This window comes from Oryctolagus cuniculus, chromosome 5 (genome assembly GCF_964237555.1).
Source record: "Oryctolagus cuniculus chromosome 5, mOryCun1.1, whole genome shotgun sequence".
In the NCBI taxonomy this organism is placed as follows: Eukaryota; Metazoa; Chordata; class Mammalia; order Lagomorpha; family Leporidae; genus Oryctolagus; species Oryctolagus cuniculus.
The window spans coordinates 34,659,680-34,680,738 of record NC_091436.1 but is presented as its reverse complement, the minus strand read 5'-3'; the positions used below and the strand labels follow the sequence as shown (position 1 = coordinate 34,680,738).

Here is a 21,059-nt window from a genome sequence, read left to right as displayed (position 1 = left end):
CCCGGTTGTCCCCCTTCCAGGCCAGCTCTCTACTATGGCCCAGGAGTGCAGTGGAGGATGGCCCAAGTGCTTGGGCCCTGCACCCCATGGGAGACCAGGAGAAGCACCTGGCTCCTGCCATCGGATCAGCGCAGTGCGCCGGCCGTGGTGGCCATTGGAGGGTGAACCAACGGCAAAGGAAGACCTTTCTCTCTGTCTCTCTCTCTCACTGTCCACTCTGCCTGTCAAAAAAAAATTTTTTTTTAAGTTTTTTATTTATTTATTTGACAGGTAGAATTACGGACAGTGAGAGAGAGACAGAGTGAAAGGTCTTCCTTCCGTTGGTTCACTCCCCAAATGGCCGCAAAGGCCGGAGCCGTGCCGATCTGAAGCCAGGAATCAGGCGCTTCCTCCTGGTCTCCCACGTGGTGCGGGGGCCCAAGCACTTGGGCCATCCTCCACTGCCTTCCCAGGCCACAGCAGAGAGCTGGACTAGAAGAGGAGCAACCAGGACTAGAACCCGGTGCCCATATGGGATGCCGGCGCCACAGGCGGAGGATTAACCAAGTGAGCCACGTCGCTGGGCCCAGGAATAGCTCTTCTGTCTGTCGTAAAACCAGGTGCAATGCTGGTGCCAAGGACGTACTGCTAAACAGAAGTGAGCATGATCCTCTCTGTATGTTCCACGGGTCAGTCCATCTATTGTAACTGCTCTCGTTGATTCAATGATTACACTAAGTAGCAGACACTATGCTTAGTGCTTTTTAAGCATTTTCCCAATCTTTTAATGATCCTATGAAAAACTGTTACTATCCTTACATATTTTTAAGATCTGAGGCTTAAAGAGGTGTGTGATGTGACATAGCTAGTGATGGCAACATTCAAATTCAAATATAGATGCTTCTCAATTGGTTATGGGGGTGTGTTCCAATAAGCCCACTGTAAGTTGAAAATATCTTAAGTCAAAAATGCGTTGAATACACCCAGTGTACCAAAGAGCCCAGCTCCCAGCTCGACAGCACAGTGCACTGTGGAGCGCACATGCTTCCCCTCTGGGCACTGTGCTCATTGCAGCTCCCCAGCTTGGCAAGCGAGGATCACTTTGCATGTCGTGACCCCAGGGAATGATCCAAATTCAGAAACTGAAGTCCGGTTAATACTGAATGTATGTCACTTCCACACCATCAAAAAGTGCCAACATATCACGTCCATCTCCAGTTGTACACAGAGATTTCTCTCAAGGATAATGATAGGAATTCGCGCTTAGCAGAGCATGGCGGTGGGAGCAGCAGAGCACTGCGACTGAAATACGCTTGCCACAGTCGCTGTGAGTGTGTTCAGAGAGGATTTTAAGTGCAACAATGAAGAGAATTGCACCACATGTTTTGACATAATAATCCTTGGTCATAAAGATTATAACCAGAGGGACGTCAGAGTGACATCAGTTGCTGAGCAGATATCCTTGCAGGAGGACTTTCTGTGTAAGGTTGCAGTGGCCTCTGTGAAGGCCTGTGATTCTGGTGGAGCTTGGTTGATAGTCACTTCCATGCATTCACGCATAAGAACCCTGCTTTCCTAACCTCCTGGCTTTATGTATTTTTTTGTCTCAGGATTGACACAAATGATTCCATGTTGATTTTAATAACTTTCACAGCAAGTCAAACCTTCATTAAGTGGGGCAACGTCTGTAGTATGCATCCTTATTTGTGCTAAATGCAGACCTTTACATAACTGTAGATCATTTTAACTGGCTTTATTTGATTTTAATCATATTTGACCATGTCTGTCAAATTTATCTGTGTTCTCCGGGATGAGAACTATCGTCTCCTTCTGCGTAACCTGGAAGAGAGCTGGGCTGAAAGGCACAGGACAAGTCCCAATTCTGTAAAACAAACCTCTCATTTGCCCTAAGTCCTTCCCTTTCCCAGTTCCCCCCACCTACTGGCAGCATCGAATCTCAGTTTGAATCCCAATCCTTCACTTATTATATCTTCCCCCAAACTCTAGTCCACAGGCAAGCTATTGCCATTGCACAGATGCCCTCTCACCTTTTTGAAGTGAAGGAAAGAGAATTAGAAGAGTTTCCAGGAGATCTGATGTTCAGTTCTGAGTCTCAGCACTTAGGAGTCAACTTGGCTTTGGGCAAAGTGCTTAACTTCTCCAGGAATCCTCAGGGTTAACAGTCATTCTGTTAATCCCACAGGATGGTTGGAAGATCAGATGAGATTAAATAAGGGAGAAAAATTTGAAAACTCAAGTGTGTTGCATAATTTAAAACTCATAAGAATGGCACAGCCTAGCTATTAATATAACATTTTCCTCTAAGAGTCAAAATTTTAATCAGTGAAAAAAGCTGATTGCCATACATTTCTGAAGAGGGAAGGTCAGAGATCAGAGAGCTGGAGTGTGTTCCAATGACCTCAGTCCACCCTGAACCAATCTTAGTTTCTAAGTCTTGCATTTTCCTTTTACTATCAATTTGCACCTTAATAAAATGAAGGAGTTTAAGAAAGAGTCTTTGAGATGATTTAATTCAACCAACTCTCATTTTACAAATGATTCTTTTGGTGGCTCTCTAAGGTCTAATTTTGCTCTCATTTCTGAACATCCCTGGTTTGGTCTCCTTCCTGCCACCATTTTACTCTCCTGTCCTTAGCCCCTAACTCCCTGTCCTTAGCCCCTAACTGCCTGTCCTTAGTCCCTACTCCCTGTCCTTAGCCCCTAACTCCCTACTCCTCATCTGCCCCTTTTTGAGGGCCCTCTCATTCCTGAGATAGCCTGTTTTCATTATGCATTATTGGCCTCTCTTCCTCACTAAGTACAATTTTAAAACTATAGAGTATTTTTATATGTGAAAAACTGTTTATATTTTGAAAAAAGTACTCCTGTTATTGCTGATAAAAATCCAAAATCCTTTTCCCATTTATTTTTCCTATGATAGACATATAACCTGATATCTTATATATTGTTAAATTAAGCTAAATTTGGCCTGAGGCTGCCTCTGCATCCCTACCTGTTAAGCAGCAATTTAATTGAATGCTTATTTTAGGAGTATAGTATTTTTTTTCCCGACGCTGAGTCCCAGCCAACCACAGCAGCCGAGCTTCAGCCAGTCACAGGCTGCCAACTGATCGCACCATGCCCAAAGAAAGCAAACTCTGAGCTCTAACCAGTCAAGCCATTTCTGTATCTCACTTCCATTCTCTGTCTATAAATACTCATACTCTCTGCCCATGGGCTGCCCAACAAAGCTCTTTGACCCTATTCTGGTTCTGAAGGCTGCACAATTCTTGAATTTTTCTTCACTCAAATAAATGCAGGTCAATTTAATTTGTCAAAAGTAGTTTTTCTTTTAACAGCATTATTTTCATGTATTATGAGATAACTTTCTTGGTCAAAATAAAGCTATTAAAGGCTGATTATTTTATTATGTTTAATAAATGCATTGGGACATTTTAACTTTAGATACAATTAAAATCATTAGATTTTTCAATCTTTTGCCATATTAGTTTTATGTAAACTAATATGAAAAGATTCATTGAAATATGAGAAAAATGATTTTGCTAAAATTATACTGCAGCATTTATACTATTTTCCTTGCATTTTTAAGTGAGAAAATTTCTTTGTGCCACTTTAGCTATATTTAATTCTCATTTTAAGACTATGAAAGTCAAAAGTTCTTGGGCATGAAATGAGTGATTTGGATAAAATGATCAGAAGAAAATACACAGTTCCCAACTTAAGGTGGTCTGACCTAGGCCTTTTTGAATTTACTATAGTGCCAATGCAGTATTTGTTTAGTAGAACCTGTGCTTCAATTTTAGGTCTTTTTTGGGCTGGGGATATGTGGTAAGATGCTCTCTCATGATGCCTGGCCCTTGGCAAATGTAGTGCTGGGCACTACATTTAAGGTAGGTCGATTGTGTACAAGCATTTCCTACTTATAATATTTTTAAGTTATGGGTTTATGGGGTGTAACTGCACTGTAATTTGAGAAGAATCTGTACCATGTGAAAATATTTTTAAAAAAATCCTGGACAATCAAGAAAATCAGCCAATTGTATAGCTTTAGGAAGCTAAACTCTTCATTCACACATGAGGTGCTTCTCTGGGTTCAGCTGAGTCTAAAGTCACACATTCACATTTTGGGCAGATGAAAAATTGTAAAAATTGAATTTGAAGACTTTTTTCCTGCTAGACATAATTCAAGTGCTAGAGGTACATGCTCTAAGTATCTTTAAGCACAGGATTTTAGAAGTGACATTTCACTACTCACTGGAATCAATAACCCGTTCTTGAACTTAAAGCTCTCTAAACCATTATAGACGGTGAAAGTCAATCAAACCTAAATGTATTTTTGCTCCACAGATCCTGGCTAAAGAATGCAAATTTTATTTAAATGACTAGGTAAGATTTAAAGTTCTCTCCAGCATGAGATTCTGAAGTCCAGCCATATGTCTATTTCTAGGAAGCTTATCAATCTTGTGTCTGCAGCCCCAGAAAATACGATCATCATTGGCTGTAAAAATTGATGAGTTCAGGAAAAAAAAAAAAAAAAGACAACAAACTGTTGATCCAGTAAAGCATAAAATAGTAACAGTAATGAAGAAATAAAATGTGTTTTTTCTTTCAATCCATAATTTATAAATCCTATGTAAATGTAATCCTGGTAAATGACATAATTTGACCACTAATTAATTATATTACATGCAGTTCTAGGTAATTTTACTATCTCCTTTAACTTTCCTATTCCATTTCTGCAGGTGAAAGAAACAAAAGCACAGAAGGGTTAAATAATTTGTCAAAAGTCAAAAAATAACATGCAGTGAAGTCTGGGGCTAACTCAGGAGACCTTGCTCAATAGTTGACCACACTAACCACAGCAAACTACACAACTGGGCAGCTTCCTACTGCTCCTTGAATGGCCTGCTAATTATCTCCCATGTGTGCTCTGTTGACTAAAAGAGATGTGGTTCAGGAATTTGAAGATCATGTGGCTACTTGTTCTAAGATGAAGGAAATGGATATGAAGGTAGATTTGGGAAAGTTTCAAGTAGAGAAGTAGGAGATCCCAAGAACAGAATCTGAGTGTCAGAGTGGATTCCTGTCTTTTTTGAGTAAGTCTTCAATATGACCTTCAAAATAGACCTCCTTTTACCTTAATTTCTGAGAGTGCTAATTGTATTCATTTTTTAAACATATATTTGATTGTATACCATATATACCATATCCAAGGAACTCTGTTAAGAACTGAATGTGCTTATTTTGGGGAGTAATGGGAAATTATTTTAGAGAGTAATGGGAAATTGTTTTAGGGAGTAATGGGAGATAGCCAAGGAGTTGGTAACTAAATTGAGATGTGGTGTTAGCCATTTGACCACTTTTTCTCATCTCTCTCTGCCCAAGCGTGTTAGGTTTTTATTTGTATCCAGCATAGGGCAATGCGAGTCTGAAGGGAGACTTTGATTTGATGGTCAACTCTTATTTGATTATCCAGCCAAGAGTGTTAGCAGTTATTGTCGTGTTGAGAGCATTATCAATCAAACTTCAACACAGGAAAAGCACAGATAATCTCAATGATTTTTAACAGTAGTCCTGCTTTTATGGCTGGGCATTCAAAAGAAATGCAAGGGGAGGACTCTTAGGAGACAAGTCTTTGCCCAGCATTTATGTGTTTGATGAGGCAGAGGATACATAAGATTTAGGCCAAAGAGTAATTTTATGTTCTAAGGATTATTCCCTTGTTCTCTTCAAAGCCTAGCTTCACACTGCTCTATGGTACCATAGCTAGCAAAAATGTCCTTCTAGAATGAAGTAAAGATATTTGCATTCATAAAGTTGTATAAAGATAAAAGACTAAGATAGTTCATTGCCAGGAGACCTGCAAAATGGAAATGCTAAAACCACAATTTTCAGGCTAAAGGGAAATGATACCAGAGGGAAACATGGATCTTCAGGAGGAAATGAAGAGCATCAGAAATTCACTGTGTGTAGAATGACTCTATGTCTGAGATAGCCATTGTTTTTGTAGTTATGACCTGAGTAAATGAAATCAGTCTACTTAAAGGATTTTCACGTATCCACAGATTTTTTTTTTTTAACTCAATGATTATCTGTAATAGCAAAGGCACAGTTACCTTGAATACTCTGGTGCCTTGTGACATGCAGGATTTATGTGTAAGCAAATGTTCACCTTTATCATATTTCGCTTTTTGCCATTTAATGCCATACTTTAAAGGACTAAGGAAGTGGTTTCTAGATATAAATATGGGGTGTTTTTCTTTCTATAAAAAAATCCAGAAATTATTTTCTTCACTTTTGCATATTTATATAATGAAGATTTCCCTGTACTTGCACTAATTCAGTGACTAATTCATATATTCTCTGAAATATAAAAATATTTCTGTGGTCTATATGTTTTTAAACTATAAATTGTTTCATTCCTACATTTGGAACATAACCTGTTACTGCTCCTGAATAAATATGGATAGGCCTCTTTATACTGATATCTAAGTTCTCAGCAATTTGGGCCAAATTTGAAAATGTGGTGAATCTTAGAAAATAAAAAGAAAGAATGCTGAATCCTAGAAATATAGAGAATACTGAATTTTTCCCTCTAGAAAAAAATTTACACAATGGTTCTTGTTCTTTCAATTTTTACATAGAAGAAGTACAGATATTTTAAAATCCCAAGGGTAGAACTGTTTTTAAAAGGAGACTAAAAGTTGAGTCAGTGAACTCAAAAGGCTTCCATAGCCTTGGCAACTCATGACAAGAGCCTAGGGTGATTACTGATACCATAAACAAGAGTGTCAATTTGTTAAGTCAACAACAAGAGTCACTGTGCACTTACTCCTCATGTAGGATCTCTGTCCTTAATGTGCTATACATGGTGATTTAATGCTGTAACTAGTACTCAAACAGTAATTTTCACTTTGTGTTTCTATGTGGGTGCAAACTGTTGAAATCTTTACTTAATATATGCTAAACTGATCTTCTGTGTATAAAGAGAATTGAAAATGAATCTTGATGTGAATGGAAGGGAAGAGGGAGCGGGAAAGGGGAGGGTTGCGAGTAGGAGGGAAGTTATTGGGGTGGGGAGGAAGCCATTGTAATCCATAAGCTGTACTTTGGAAATTTATATTCATTAAATAAAAGTTAAAAAAAAAAGGAGACTAAAAGTTAAAGCCCAGGGGTGGGGGAGTAGGAAGTGAAGAAGTTACATTTTCTTCCCTGGCAAAACAAGCACTCTTCTAAAATGACCAGCTTAAGCAAAGAAACCCTATCATTTAACCTCTTCATTATCTGACTTCCTCTAAGCAAATAAGATTATCTGTGTTGTCAATACTAGCAGTGAGGAAAAACACATGTTGACAGTGTGGGGAAATGCACCTTACCTTGAAATTCTGATTTCAAGGATATTAGATGCCCCTAGGTGACTATACAACTATCTTAGCAACTGGAAAACAAAAGTGCACAAAAACAAACAACTCAGGTGTCAAAGCCTGAAAACAAAGATAAGAGGAAAAACCTAAACTTGTGCAGCCAGTTTGTTTATTGTCTGAACAAATGTTGGGAATGCATGAGGGAGTCTAAGCCCAATGAACAAAAGTAGAGGAGGTGAGATAATGTATGGGTGACTAATTTTCTTCCCTTTTTCTATTTCCCTTTTTTCTCCCTCTGACAAGTGTAGGCCACTTTTAGATTACAATTGTGGAGAAAAAGGCTTTTTAAAATGACTTTTTTTCTCCAATTACGTGCCAACACCTGCATGTGACAAGGAAGCATACCAATCTTACCCTTTGGTACTCTCACAAAAAGACTGTGAATATGAAAATCTAGTAGGCAATTCTATCAGATTTCAGGGCAAGCCAACTCAGTAATTCCTTACTTCTTAACAAAGTAAGTTTTGTGTGTTTTAAAGCAAATTGTATTTAATGAAAGAGCAGGGTGAGGGGAGAGTGGAGAGCAGGAAAAAGATCTCCCATCTGGAGGTCAGGCTGAAGCCAGGACTCTGAGCTCTACCCAGTTCTCCCATAGGGTAGCAGGGGCCCAGACACTTGAGCACACCTGCTGCCTCCTAGGGTGCACATTAGCAGAAACGTGGACTGAAGAGTACAGACAGGACTTGAACCCACCAGCCACTCTGATATGGGATACCAGCATACCAGGCAAATGCTTAACTCCTGCATCAAATGCCCATCCCTCAAGTGAATTCTATTCGGCTTCTTTTTTGTTTCTACTAAGCAATGTGGACTAGTTAGCTCTGATATTTAATTCTATTTAGACAGTTTATCAAGAGACTACAAACTAGATTGAGTAAATAAAATATTCTCTGATGATGGCTGGCTTTGAATACAAATATTCCATTCACAGGAGTATATTTTTTTCATAGGAAAAAATTAGAACCAGCAGATGGAAGACCTCTCTCTGTCTCTACCTCTCTCAATAACTCTGTCTTTCAAATTAATAAAATAAATCTTTTTTTAAAAAAGTATAAAAGGTATTCATGCTGTGTCTATCTGTTGAAATATTCCCATATATCCCATAAATTTACATGCCTTTCATGTTTATCAAAATTATTTCAGGAATTCATAAAAGTTACAATAAAATCCATACTGCGACAATGATGAGAATGTCACTTTCGTAAAGAATCCATGGACAGGTTCATAAATTTCCACGTTGCCTAGGTTGGCCTGCAGTGTGGATGCTGTATTTTGTGCTTGCACTCAGCAAAATTGAAGGCTGTTAGGAAGAGCTTCAGAGTGCTGAGATGTGAAGAAGAAAGGGCATACAGCAATGTGCAAACCCCTGGAGAAACAGTGCATCTTTCACATTCAAATTGCAAGAACATTACAAGGAAACGAGGATATTTAACTTTCTAAACCTGAAGAGTCTACGTCTTCAGAAATATAGATTCATCTCTAGGCACATCCTAGCCAAACTGATAAAATGCAAAGTTAAAAAAATTAAAACAGCCAGTGAAAGGCAGCAAATTATTTGCAGGTTAGCAATGGTTTAAATATCACTGACTTCTCACCAGAAACCTGAGAGGCCTGAAGATAGACCAACATCTTTAAAGTGATGAAAAAAAAATTAGCATTCACCCAGAATTCCATAGCTAGCAAAAATGTTCTTCTAGAATGAAGTGAAGATATTTGTACTCAGAAAGTTGCATAAAGATAAAAAAAAGACTAAGATAGTTCATTGCCAGGAGACCTGCAATATGGAAACACTAAAACAACAATTTTCAGGCTAAAGGGAAATGAGGACCTTCAGGAAGAAATGAAGAGCGTCAGAAATGGTAAGTGTGGGGTAAATATGAAAGATGGGCTTCCTTTTGTTTTATTTATTTCCTTTTTTCTCTTGTTTTATTTTAAATATATTCTACTGCAGGGTTTATTTAATTTATAGAGGCAACAGATATGACAACCATCATGTAAAGCATGTGGGTGAAGGTGGGGGTAGGTAAATGGACCAATATTAAGTTTCCATAGTGGTCTGTGAAAATTTAAAGTTATTTATTGTAATCTCTAGAGTCACCACTAATATACAAAGAGAGATAGCTAGAAACTTGATAGATAAAATTAATATTAAATTCTAAACAAAAATAATCTTAGAGGTGTTTGAAAACAAAGAACAGCCAAACAGAAGAGAAGGAACATATAAAATAGCTAGCATAATGGTGATATTATATTATCATACCGTATCCATTCATATGTACCATTATTATGTGTTAAAATTTCTTTAAAGAGGCCGGCGCTGTGGTACAGCAGGTTAAAGCCCTGGGCCTGCAGCGCCCACATGCCTTATGGGTAGCAGTTCGAGTCCCGGCTGCTCCACCTCTGATCCAGCTCTCGCTATGGCCTGTTAGAGCAGCGGAGGGTGGCCAAAGTGTTTGGACTCCTGCACCCACATGAGAGACCTGGAAGAAGTTCCTGACCCCTGGCTTTGAATTGGCCCAGCTCCAGCTGTTGTGGCTATTTGAAGAGTGAACCAGTGGATGGAAGACCTCTCTCTCTTTCTCTGTCTCTACCTCTCTCTGTAGCTCTGTCTTTCAAATAAATAAAATAAATCTTAAAAAAAATTAATGCTTGTCATGTTAGAAAATCAGCATAAAAGGTATTCATGCTCTATATATCTGTTGAAATATTGTCATATATCCCATAAATTTACATGCCTTTCATGTTAATCTAAAATTTTAAAAAATTTTAAGTGGCAAAAAAAAAAAACTAAAAAAAAATACTCCACCCACAACAAAACACTACTTCTTACCAACCAGGGTAACTGAAATAAAAAGATAGATAGTAACAAGTATTGGCAAAGATGTGGAGAAGTTAGAACTCAAACACTGTTGGTGGAAATGTAAAGAGATACAACTACTTTGGGAAAGGTTGGCAGTTCCTCAAAAAGTTAAATATAATGTTATTATATGATCCAGAAAGTCCATATACTTATAAGAAAAGAAAACATGAGAACACACAAAAATTCATACTTTACTCATACTCAAAACCAAGACTCAAACTCAGAATTATTTATAGTAGCTAAAACAATGAAAACAACCTAAATGTCCATTAACTGATAAATGGATAAACAAAATGTGATTCCATAGAATAGTACGTACAACGCAATGTTATTTTTCCATGAAAGGAATGAAGTACTGTTACATGGTACACTATGGGTGAACCCTGAGAACATGTTAGGTAAGAGAAACCCGTCACAAAGGATTATGTGTTATGTGGTTTCATGTATTGGAGTTTCCTGATATAAGGAAGCCCACAGAGATAGAAAATAGATCAGCAGTTGCTGGAGGCCAGAACGGGTTGCTGGCATCACTGTGCCACAACTCCAGCCTGAGGGACATTTCTTAACAACAAATGATCAAGGGATGAGTGTCTGACCTAATGGTTAATATGCCAGGTAAGATGCCCATATCCAGGGCCAGAGCTGTGGCATAGTGGGTTAAGTCACAGCCTGCATTACCGGCATCCCATTTGGGCGCTGGTTCCTGTCGCTGCTGCTCCACTTCCAATCCTGCTCCCTGCTGATGCGTCTGGGAAAGCAGTGGAAGATGGCCCAGGTTTCTGGGCCCCTGCCACCCACATGGGAGACCTGGAAGAAGCTCCTGGCTCCTAACTGCATCCCGGCCCAACCCTTTCCATTTTGACCATTTGAGGAATGAACTAGTGGATGGAAGATTTCTCTGTCTCCCCTTTCTTTTTCTGTAACTCTGCCTTTCAAATAAATAAATAAATCTTTAAAATGCCTGTATCTCATGTCACATGACTGGGTTTGAAACCCATGTCTGGCTCCTTATTCCAGCCTCCTACTAATCTGCACCTGGGAAGTAGCAGAATGGCTCAAGTGATTAGCTTTTTGCCATCCACATGGAAGACTTGGCTTGCATCCCTGCTTCCCATCTTTGGCTCTGGCCCAGTCCTAGCCATTGTAGACATTTGAAGAATGAACTAGTAGATGGTATGGCTCTCTCTCTCTCTCTCTCTCTCTCTCTCTCTCCTTTCTCTTTCTGTGTGTGTCTGGGTCTATATGTCTCTTTTTAAAATAAATACTAATTTTTGAAAATTATCAGTTCATCAAGAAATTACAATAATCATGAAGATGCATGTGCCTAATAACAGAGCTTCACAACATAAAAAGCAAAATCTGACTGAATTAATAACAAGGGACAATTCCACCACCACAGGTGCAGATCTTAATACTCCATCTCAGTACTTGATTAAACAACTGGACAAAAAAGAAAATCACTGTAGGTAGAGATACTGAGTTGGTCATGAGTAGGATCTTCATTACATGAACTTCTGCTGGAAGGACACTCTATCTTTGTAAACCTTTGGTGATGTGAAAATATTCAAACATTTAAACAATGAGTAGATCTGAAGTATTTTTATGTCTATGTCGTGCATTAGTTTTTTTTACAGCATAATTTTTAAAGTTTCTAAAAATGTCTGAGCAACATTTTCTCTACAGATTCCAATCTCTTCTACACAGTCCTTCCTGGGGTTTGTTTTCTTAGAAGGGGAGGCAGATTGATGAATAAGAAATACTAATTTTTTTAAAGGTAAATTGATTCTGAAGACACAAAGTTAACTGCAAGAAATGAAAAGTGTGAAAAAGGAAAAAGAGAGAATCATTTATTTTCAATTATAATGTTTCTTTCTATATTATTTCTTCACAGTATATGTGTTGTAGATCTTAATAGCAGTATTAACCAGCTGATGACATTTTTATTGTGGTGTTGTATTAATAATGGACCAATGTAGCGTCATATATAGAACAATTTACTTTCATGTTTCTTCACCTTTCTTCAAAAGAAATACATAAAATAAGACAGAAAAGTTTTTTGACAGATTAAGTTTATAATACATTTATACCTTTATACTTTGGGGAAAAAAAGCCATCAGAGCGTTTTTACTTCCTTCCTCAGCTCCTCCTATTTCTGATAGGCATAGTCTCTGTCTCATTTTATGAAGAAACAATTATAGTCCAGATGTACCCCAAGCTGCTTCTCACAGAGATACTTCTTCCTAGGAAGTGTACAAAGGTAGCTCAAAAAGTTTATGGAAATAAAAGTTATTTTCTGCACACATTTTTGAAATCCATATATATATTCAAATGTGTTTTATGAAAAACAATGCACGGATTTCAAAACTTTTTTTAAAAAACAAAATACACTTGGCTTTTAACTATATTTGCCCTCAGACTCTTTTGGGTACCTTTGTACTATATACCTGGACACTTGGCCATCCATCCTATCTTGGTCCTCGTGTTTTCTGACTTTGAGCTCTCCACAAATCAGCTCACATATGCAGCCTGTTGTCTCATTGCTAACCCAAGGATATGGAGCATAGGCTGCCCTCCTATTTCACTAGGTTGCTACAAACATTAAGTTAGATTTTCGTGAACACACTTCAGAAAACTGTGAGGCATAATACAAGTATTCTGTATCAGCACTAGTTTTCTGTCCCAGTAGAGTCTATTAAATTAAAAAGGTGAAGACTCTATTATCACTCTCTTAATCGTTTTAGCTCTGTTTTGCTTCACCTCCACTTTTCATTTCTAGCATCTACATTGTGTCATTCAGTCTTATGGCACACATGTGTGTATATAGAAGATAACCCCTATTTCCTATAAGAACACAGATTTCACTATATCTGAGTATAATTTTAAATTCTGTAACTTGAAGCATATTCTCTGATCTCATGAAGTGCCATCCCCAAGATTCTGATAAGAATTATACTCCTGGATCTAGAGTACCAGTCATAAAGTATTCTGAAGAATACTTCACCTTAAGTTTTCCAATTCTTCCCCTGTCCTGGAAGAGAAACTTGGAGCAGTTCACTTGCTCCCTTTATTCTATTCTGTCCTTGACTGTAGGAAATATACCCTCTCCTCTGTTCCCTCCCCACACTTGAAGATATTTCACAGTTCATATAGCTGCACCTGATGGTACATAAATGGTAGATACTGAAGATATAATGAAAAGACTTTCATGATGATAACATTGGTGAAGTGAGTTCAGATGTTGGGTCAGGTAAAAACAAACAGAAGTTCCCCCCAAATCTTGCCATTACATAGAGCTTTACTACAGAATGCATCCTGTACATCATAAAGGGCCAGAATGCATCTTTCCAACAATACCTGATTCATCATTAGTCCAGAAGGTTCTTGGATCGGGCTTGGTCAGGATGTTCGGGGGAATACATGGCTCTTTCACCTTGAAAACATAAGGAGAAAAGACATGATGTGAAGATGGCTTCACCACTTGCAGTTGTTTCTGCCTGGTTTTTCTCGTGCAGGGAGTCTCAGGCTGATGTTACAGGTGCATCTGTGCCCTGGTTTGGGTTGTTTGCACTGTGTAGATGTAGCACTGAAAATCCCATATTCTGGGAAACTCTAGTCCCAGGCAATGGGATAGTTGGTCACCCTACAGCTGATGCAATTTCACCACCAGGGCTGATGACTGGATAAGTACATGGGACTCAAGTTCAGCCGCCTTTTGCTTCCTCACCCAGTGTTGAGTGCAGTGCACACACTGTACAGCTGAGTATGCAGAGTCTGAAGGATTAGCAAAAGTATTGATGCAAGGACACGCACTACATTCAAAGTGCTTTGGATATCCATGTAACAGAAATGGTACTTTCAGTATATATTCTGTGGGAAAATACATATTAATAAGAACTGCTTTGAATTCAATAACACTTTAAAATGAATTCTTTTATTCCTTACAGAATCTTTTTAAAAAAGATTTATTTATTTATTTGAAAGGCAGAGTTAGAGAGAGAGAGAGAGAGTGAGAGGAAGTGTCAGAGAGAGAGAGAGAGAGAGAGATTGTTCATCCACTAGTTCACTCCCCAAATGGCTGCAATGACCAAAGCTGGGCTGGTCTGAAGCCAGGAGTCAGGAGCCAGGAGTTTCTTCTGCATCTCCCACATGGGTGCAGGGGCCCAAGCACTTGGGCCATCTTCCACTGCCTTCCCAGGCACATTAGCAGGGAGCTGAATCAGAAGTGAACCAACCAGGACTGGAACCAGCACCCATATGGGTACTATGAGCAGCAGCTTTACCCATGTCAAAGTGCCAGCCCCACAGAATCTTTAAAAAATATTTATTTGTTTGTTTGAAAGGCAGAGTGACAGAAAGAGTGAGGGAGAGAAAGAGAGAAAGCCTGGAACTCCATCTGGGTTTCCCTAGCACTTGGGACATTTTCTGCTGCTTTCTCAGGTGCATTAGGAGGCAACTGGATCAGAAGTAGAGCAGCTGGGGCTTGGGCTGGCACTCCAATATGGGATGCCAGCATCCTAAGTGGCAGATTAACCTACTGCACCACAACACTGTCCCACTAACAGAATCTTTATATTCTTAAACGGTGGCTTACATACATATGCAATATGTATTATTTATTCAACTCAGAGGCCCTGCATAGTGCAGATCCAAGTAACAGACTCCTAATAAGTTCCAGGGAGCAACAGAGACCCAGGATGTGTAGCTTTGAAACACATTCCCAATAGTGAAACATTGATATTAGTGTTGGAAAGGAACTTTCCACTTTACATATTTTGCAATGTGATCATCTGATTACTGTGAAAATACTCTGGTCTCACTAAGTACTTCATGAATAAAATTCTTCCATTGCAGTAGTAATCAAACTGCTCAAGAATGCCACAAAAGACATTGTGTAGCTCTGTTGCCATTTTCTTTTGATAGCAAGGCTATTGAAAATGAAAGCAGTGCACAAATTCACAGCCTGGAACAAACTCCTTCTCTTGTGGGTCTGTACCAAAGAATGTGTGGGAATCAGTGGTTCAATGCAATGTTTGCACTCTCATACTCCTTACATTGTTCACAGCAGCCAACATGAGGAAACAAACAAGATATCTATTGATGGATGAATGGATAAAGAAAATGTGGTATACACTTTCAATGGAATGTTTGTTGTTGGCTTTAAAAAATAAAAAAATGGAAATCTTGCCATATTCAACAACATGGGTGGATGTTGGGGACACTGCAGTAAGTGAAATAAGCCAGTCAGAGAAGGACAAATACAGCATGAATCATCTCATGTGAGGTCTATACAGCAGTTAAAAACACAGAAACAGAAAAGAGAATGATAGTATGCCCAGGCACTGTGGCACCAGGAAACAAGTTGCTATTCAGCAGGTATACAGTTTCTATTGTACAAGATGATTACGTTCTAGAGATCTTCTGTACAACACTGTGCCCTGGTTACCATTACTATATTGTACACTTAAAAAATTCATTAAGTGGGTAACTCTCATGCTAAGTGTCCTCAGTATAATTAAAAAAATCTAGGACAGATTGCCTTCCTATATCTACCAGTATGTCAGACAAGCACATAAAAGATTTGATACATAGATATATAAGTGTTCTACATGTTATAATGGATTTTTTGGTAATTATTATATGTTATCCATTTATAGGAAACACGGTTTTGGAAGTAAAACTTCAGCAAAAAGTCAATAAATTAAATGTCAAGAAGAAAAAATAATGGGTGGACTAGCACCATTCCATGGGCCACATCTGCTTTGAAAATTTGTTTATTTGAAAGACAGAACGGCAGAGAGGAAGAGGCGGAGATCTTCCACCTGCTGGTTCAGTTTTTCCAAATGCCCACAATAGCTAGGGCTGGGCCAGCCTGAAGCCAGGAGCCAGAACTCCATCAGGGTCTCCAACATGGATAGCAGGGATCTAAGTACTTGAGCCATCAGCCACTGCTTTGCCAGGAACATCAGTATGAAGCTGGATTGGAAGTAAAGCAGCCAGGACTTGAATTGGCACTCTGATGTGGGATTCCAGCATTCCAAGTGGTGGCTTAACCCCTTGCATTAGAACATTGACCCCAGTGGGCCACATTTATAATTTTTCTGAAAAAATTTATGAGAGGGAGAGAGAGAAAGAGAGAGTGAGAGAGTGAATGCCACTGGTTCACTGCCCGAATGCCTGTAAAGGCCAGTGGGCCAAAACCTGGAACTAGTAACTCATTTCAGGTCTCCCACATGAGTGGCAGGAACCCAGTCACTTGGGCCATCTGCTGCCTTCCAAGGTCTGTATTAGCAGGAAGCTGGAGCCAAGAGCCATAGCTGGACAGAGAATCCACATACTTCAGTGTCCGACATGGGCATCTTTATTGCTAGACCAAATGCCTGCACTGTGTAAACCACATTTTGAGTGGCATTGCAAAAACATCCTCATACCTGAATCAGCAGTTACAGGGTGATTTTTTTTCCAAAGAATTACCAAGTCTACCAAGTACTGCTCCAATTTTTAGAAAGCATTTTGCAGTTTGAATTGAAATCTAGATCCTTGAAACTTTAACTCACTCTTGAGTTACACAGCATAGTTCTAGTTACTCTTAAATTACATGGAGGGGGCCTACTCTTGAGTTACATAAAATAGGTCTACTATCTTTCATAAAATAACCATCAAATATTTGAAAGTAGCTGTTACGTCTCACCTTAGCCTTCCAGTTGCCGATTCACCAGCTCCTTCCCTTCCATAGATCCTGATGGAATGATTTTCAGTCCCTTACTGAGATTACTCTGCCCCAGAAGTCATTCTGTTTGCATGTGAACCAGGTCTCTGGGAGCTTCTAGCCAGGGCCAGATAATAGTTACTGAAGTAAGGCATTGGTTTTGAGGGACAGTCCTTAGGAAGAGTGTTAGCATTATTTCCTAATACGAGCAAATAAAATGTTCCCAAGCACCAATATGTGTAATACAGTGAGGGCAAAGAATGCCATATGATTTAACCACTTTCTACATTCTTCATTCTTAGAAATCCTAATTGACTCCATAACTATATAGCCGTTTGGAGAAATCGCCATCCATGAGCTTTCTCTCCACTACACTGATTACTTTGTGTCCTTGTGGCATTTCTGTGAAACTAAGGTCATTCCTCCAGACCTCACTTACTTGTAAGTAATTCTTCATCACTGTTGAAAAATCTTCTGTGTATTTACACTGTTCCTGTAAAGTTAAGGTCATCACAAACTCCTTTTGTGTTGTTATGGCACACATTTAGGATGCCATTTTTCATGATTCCCAAGAATCAAAGCACCCATGGCGAATAATCTATAGAGTTTATATAGCCTATTTAATGGAAAAGTGTATACAAATCCATGAATAGCAGTGTGCACCACAGCAATATGTAGGCCATGCTTCATAACCAACTCTGATCTCCTTAGGTACTTGGCAGAAGTGAGAAAATTCGTTATCAGATGTCAATCCTGCTGAGTTTTCATTACATGCCTGTGGTTCAGCAGAGCTGGGAGCTGAAGTGGCAGCACCTGGGGTTTGACTCTGCTGAACACACAACTGTCTAGAGTTCTTTATTTCTTCCTCCCTCTCTCCCTTCTTCCAACCCTTCCTCCTTCCCTTCTTCCTGCCTTCCTTCCATCTTTCTTTCCCTGAGGTAAGGATTCAGGAGGATTTCTTTAACACCTTGTAAGTGTGACTCAGGAGAGGCAAAATATTAAGGATATAACTGGAACAGCACAATTGTACTGCAGAATTTTTAAATACTTTGCTATGGAAAATTTCAATTATACACAAAAATAAAGAAGTGTAATACAGCTCGTGTACCTATCACTCACCTTTTTTAAATTTTTTTATTTTATTATTTTTTTTTTTGACAGGCAGAGTGGACAGTGAGAGACAGAGAGGAAGGTCTTCCTTTGCTGTTGGTTCACCCTCCAATGGCCGCTGTGGCCAGCGCACCACGCTGATCCGATGGCAGGAGCCAGGTACTTATCCTGGTCTCCCATGGGGTGCAGGGCCCAAGCACTTGGGCCATCCTCCACTGCACTCCCTGGCCACAGCAGAGAGCTGGCCTGGAAGAGGGGCAACCAGAACAGAATCTGGCACCCCGACTGGGACTAGAACCTGGTATGCCGGCGCCGCAAGGCGGAGGATTAGCCCAGTGAGCCACAGCGCCGGCCCCTATCACTCACCTTTAATAATGAATGACATCTTTCCAATCTTATTTCATCTTTCCTGCCTTATTTTGGCTGGAATACTTTAAAGCAAATCCCAGACATCATGGCAATCCATTTCTGTAGAACATGCTTCCAGACAGCAGTGTTTACCCAAATAGATATCTCTCTGCTGATGTTATAGATTCCATATTATTTCCCTGTTAGACTTAGTGACCCCATCTTCTCTGACTGATTAAATTAAACATGAGGTCTTTGTGAATATTTCTGAATAAATAAACTTTAAAAAAATTGCAAGTGTCAGAGAAACCAATAGAGAACATAGTTTCAGTTCTTTAAAACTTTGTCGTGTTTTTGGTTTTTTTTGAGAGCAGCATTTAAAAATACATTTCTAATGAAAGTGGCATTGCCTTTCAATACATTTCCCATGAGTCCCAGGAGGTTAAAAAAATAGGAAATGACAATTTTCTTGTCTGATAGAATTGGAAGCGTTGGAGTGTAAAGGTGGGAGGAAGATCATCACTAGAAGATAATTTTTTAAAGATTTATTGATTTTTAAATGCAGAGCAACAGACAGAAGGGAGGAGACAGAGAAAGAAAGAGATCGTCCATCTATTGGTTCACTCCTCAAATGGCCTCAGACTCCATCTGGGTTTCCCACGTGGGTGGCAGGGACCCAAGCACTTGGATCATTTTTTGCTGCTTGCCTGGATACATTAGCAGAAAGCCAAACTGGAAGTGAAAGAGCTGAGACTCTGATGTGGGATTCTGGTGTTTCCAAGGAGTGACTTGACCCAGTCTCCGACCCCTAATTTTTAAATGCTTAATCATTATGGTTTCAAAATGTAGCAGTACTATTATGATTTAAACAAACAAGATGGATATCACATTTAGAAAAATGCTGTATGTCCAGAAATTTTTGACAAGCTCTGGGGAATTAACCTCAGAATAAATCATTAACACTCTCAGATGTGAGAAAAAAAAAAGTGTTAGTTCTGTAAGTGAGAAGCTGAGTAGTGGTGGGATTGCTAGAAAGGAAGCAGTTACAGTCATGTTCCTCCATTTCACCACATCCTCTCTTGATGAACCTTGGTCCAAAAGAACCAATGCAAACATGTACACATAAGCAATTTTAAGATCACCAGTGAGGCTGACATAGAACTAAATTAGAAAATTTGCATATCTATTTGATTTTTTTACTTATTCAAATAATTTAATATGAATTTTCATAATCATTTTAGCAGTGTGTTCTTAAAGTAACTAGTTCTTCTTAAAATAAAATAGAAGTTCTCAAAGTGCTTGTCCCTTATTAGCCAAGGAAGCTGTTTTTCTTCCATCTCAAGCTGCATGATCAAAAGTAGCAGAAACGATTTTTATCTCGAGAAGTGAAAGCTTGCTTCTCAAACTGCAAATACTAATAAAATTCAGCTTTGTATTCAGGACGAGGCAAATTCTTCTCCATTGATTCCCTTGGATGAGCTTATTACATTCAATGAGTATTTTTGACCACATTTAAGTACAAATTGCTACCACTGTGTTTGCTATACAGGCAAAAGCAAAACCTGTATCTTGTCTTGTTGGAAAACAAGACAAACTTTCACCAAACAGATGTGGACCCTGATGTTAAGGACTGCTAAATGTGACATAGCTCTTCAGTTTTTGTCAGAGTTCAAAGGAGGAAGCAAAGCTGTGGGCAAAGCTGTTAAGATGGGACTAGGACAGGATACTGACAACATTTGGGTTGGTGAGGAGGCAGTAGAAGGGTGTCAAACGTGGGTGGGACAGCACCGGCAAAGGTGTGGGAGCAAAACTTAACATGACATGTTTGGGGGGGGATGGGGTTTGTTTGCAGGGATTGACACCACTTGGGATGCCTACATTTGGTATTGGAGTGCCTTGGGTTCAAGTCCAGGCTCTGCTCCTGATTCCAGCCTCTGCTTCTAATTCCAGCTTTCTGGTTATATGCTCCCTGTGAGGCAGCAGGTGATGGCTCAGGCACATAGATCCCTGAATGAGTTCCAGGCTCTTGGCAGCAACCTAGACTCACCCTGGTTATTGCAGGCATTTGGGGAGTAAATGAACAGGTGGAAGATCTCTGTCTCTTGGTCTCTGGATTTTTGCCTTTCAATAAGCAAATACATAAATAAATAATAAGATACATTTTGGCAACAGTTGGGTGAACAATAGAATAGAATAGAAGACTCTTGGGAGAAACAGGAAACTGGGTGGAAGCCTGATAGTGTTAGGCTGTGAGAGCTGGTGTGTCCTGCTTGCTGGGGGAATCCAGGGGCTTGGCAGTTTGCATGAAGAGCAGAGGTGGAAAACACAGAGATGAGGAGATCCGGAGGCTATTGTAACATCAGTGGAGAGCTGATGAGAGCATGAACTAGGATGGAGACTGTGAAAATGGAAAGGCAGGGATGCGTGTCGAGGGCAGCTGGCAGAACGATACAGCGAGACTTAATGAATGACTGAAAATGAAGCAAGATGGGGAAGCCCAAAGCGTTTCAGAGCTTCCGAACTTGGTGACCAGGGGGATGATCACATGGGGGTCAAAGCTGTCCACAGTCTCCAGCTGCTGGAGGAAGCACACCATTCCTTACTTAGTCTA

General features: G+C 39.5%; 1 protein-coding gene across 1 annotated transcript in view; it reads right to left on the bottom strand.

Moving 5' to 3' along the window:
- SGK1 (serum/glucocorticoid regulated kinase 1) overlaps positions 1-21,059 on the bottom strand; it is a 116,642-nt gene that overhangs the window by 18,453 nt on the left and 77,130 nt on the right. Inside the window, exon 3 of the mRNA XM_051854146.2 lies at positions 13,639-13,714. Within this exon, the coding sequence (XP_051710106.1) occupies positions 13,639-13,714 (76 nt within the window). The remainder of the gene's footprint in view (positions 1-13,638; positions 13,715-21,059) is intronic.